The sequence below is a fragment of the Cryptomeria japonica genome, chromosome 9 (genome assembly GCF_030272615.1).
Source record: "Cryptomeria japonica chromosome 9, Sugi_1.0, whole genome shotgun sequence".
NCBI classification, from domain to species: domain Eukaryota; kingdom Viridiplantae; phylum Streptophyta; class Pinopsida; order Cupressales; family Cupressaceae; genus Cryptomeria; species Cryptomeria japonica.
Genome location: NC_081413.1, coordinates 265203854 through 265206492, shown reverse-complemented (window position 1 = coordinate 265206492; position 2639 = coordinate 265203854). Strand labels below are relative to the sequence as shown.

At 33.5% G+C, this 2639-nt stretch overlaps 1 protein-coding gene across 1 annotated transcript; it reads left to right on the top strand.

Moving 5' to 3' along the window:
• Positions 1-208: 208 nt before the first annotated feature.
• On the top strand, positions 209-1233 carry LOC131061883 (small ribosomal subunit protein uS7c-like). Its single transcript, XM_057995736.2, has one exon. It carries the CDS (start codon positions 726-728, stop codon positions 1191-1193), a length of 468 nt encoding a protein of 155 aa, XP_057851719.2. The 5' UTR covers positions 209-725; the 3' UTR covers positions 1194-1233.
• The last annotated feature ends 1406 nt before the right edge of the window (positions 1234-2639 follow it).

Below are 2639 nucleotides of genomic sequence, written 5' to 3'. Positions count from 1 at the left end.
TTGCACCAACACCACTTATGCATTACATCAAAGATCTTCAATAAAGCTTTGCCGGTGAAACCCTTACCAGACCTATAAACTAGGCTTACTAGAACATAAGATAGCATCTGATCATGAAGTCAATACCAACTGACTGAGACATAGTTTAGAAACATATGAACCATTCATACAAACTTATTCCATCATCCAGATCATACCGGTCCAATAACGAACGTTTTGTAAGGGGACTAGAGCAGGCTAAAACAAACTAATTTGTAAGGATATTATATGTCTAAGGTTTAATATTGTATTGAATTCATTTCATAAGTTTTCCCTTACTGTAGTGTGTGTTAACATATAAATTGGAAATGTCTTGACCTTTTTGGAACAGGTTCAATTCAAATAGCATCGATTTAAAACACCTTCTTTTTTTTTTTTACTCTTTTTTTAAACCTAAGGACTTAATCGTATAGATATAGAAAATACAAGATTTCTAATCATAGCAAAAGAAAGGAAACGGATACTCAGTATGAGAATGAGTAAACATAATTTGAATGCATAAGAATGAATATCTTATATATGCAGATGGAATCATGTGGAAAGCCGTATTCGACGAAAGTCGTATGTACGGTTTGGAGGGAGATCTTTGATACCTTTAGAGATCCACCCTACAATATGGAGTTAAAAAGCCGAAATAAGTAATTATTAGTCTTTATGAAATAAATTTATGAACCTTTTTCACACTCATGTCACGCCAAAGTACTGTAGAAAAGAAAATTGAGAAATTTGATCCGATTTATCATAATCGATTAGTTAACATGGTCGTTAACCGTATTCTTAAACACGGAAAAAAATCATTAGCTTATCGAATTTTTTATCAATCTCTAAAAAAGATTCAACAAAAAATAGAGAAAAATCCACTAATTGTTCTACGTCAAGCAATACAAAAATTAACTCCCAAATTGATAGTAAAATCAAGACGTGTAAGTGGATCCACTTATCAAGTTCCCATTGAAATAAAAAAGAAAGAAGGAAAAATACTTGCTATTCGTTGGTTATTAGAATCATCCAGAAAACGTTCTGGTCGAAATATGCATTTCAAATTGAGTTACGAAATAATGGATGCTGCCAGAGAGAAAGGCAATGCTATACGCAAGAAGGAGGAGATTCATAAAATGGCAGAATCCAATAAAGCTTTTGTGCATTACCATTAACCCACTAACTATATAAATAGATCCACAGATTTGTTGCATTCTGGCCAATAAAAGAAAATTTGGATAAATTTTGACAAAGTAAGTTTTCTTTACTGATAATCTTCCCAATCCAATCCTTCTACCGGAAGCCGGTAAACAACCATAATAGCTAGTGCTGACATCAATGACAAAACATCAATGCAACACATAATCAATTCCTTCATATTGCCAACAAAATTAACAACCACAAGTGAGCATACATGCTATCTGAAATGTATTCTTGTCAAGTAAAACATCTTACAAATAGATCTTTTTGTTCAGTTCAAATCAGTTTAACTCCTTGATGTCTAGTCTCTTGCTTTGTTGTGGCTACTGTCAGTTGTTTTGATCTTGTTGTCTTGCTACGTGTTTGGTCCGATGTCTAAAACCTCTAAGGTGAAATGCCCCCAACGATGTCAGGATTTTGCCCCTTGTTGTTGATATAACTTCGATATGGATATGTACACTGATCACCAAGCCATGGTGGGATATGAGTTGGATAACTAATTCAGATAATCAAGGACAGTGACTACGCTAAGTATGTCCAGGATAATGTTGCATGTAAAAGTTTTTTTTTATGGCTATTGGCTTAGATCAGATGGATAGGATACAAGTATTGATAGATAGAGAAGCTTCTCTCTCACAAGTGGTGTTTGTTGCCAGGTTTTCACCACTTATTTTTATTGCACTTTTTGATTTGTTTTTTTATTTTTTGTATTTTTCTTGCTTTTTTTTATTTTTTTGTGTCACAGGGCACCTATTTGCCAGGTTTTCACCCTAGTGACGATTTTTTATACTTTTTTTTTTTTCTTTTTTGCTTGATCCGTGCATTGGACGACTCAAGTGTAGAACTTCTTCAGATGGATGTTGTTGGTTGGTTCGTCAAGCAAGTCCCCTTTTGAAGTTGATAAGTGATATGCTCCTAATCCATAAGTTGATATGATAACAAAGGGTCCCAACCAGTTAGGTTCAAATTTCCATTTCTTTTCTCGATCTTGTTGATTCCGATTATTTTCCTTTAGGACTAGGTCACCAATTTTGAAGGCCCTTGGGATAACCTTTGTTGGAAGTGGATTGACTGTGAGAGGGGGGGTTGAATCAGAGTCAATAGAAATTTTGACTCATCTTGCACAAAAACCAAAACTGTTCACACTTGATCTTAGAGTAAGATTGAATCTTATTAAAGCATTTATTTATGACCATTCAATACAAATCAACTGATTTAACTTTTAATGCTTATAACAGAAACTGACTCTTGCAAGAACAAGTTTGATCATTACATATACTGCAGTATTGAAATTAACAATGAACAATTTTGCACTTAGACTAAGATAATTAACATGACATACTTAGATCAAAATGTCAAAAGAAATGCTGAAAATAGAACTCATGAATGAGACAAAGATAAACATATCAGAGCAGTCTAAT

Excerpts from the sequence above, each read along its gene's own strand:
- LOC131061883 (XM_057995736.2), top strand. The coding sequence starts at position 726 with ATGTCACGCCAAAGTACTGTAGAAAAGAAAATTGAGAAATTTGATCCG.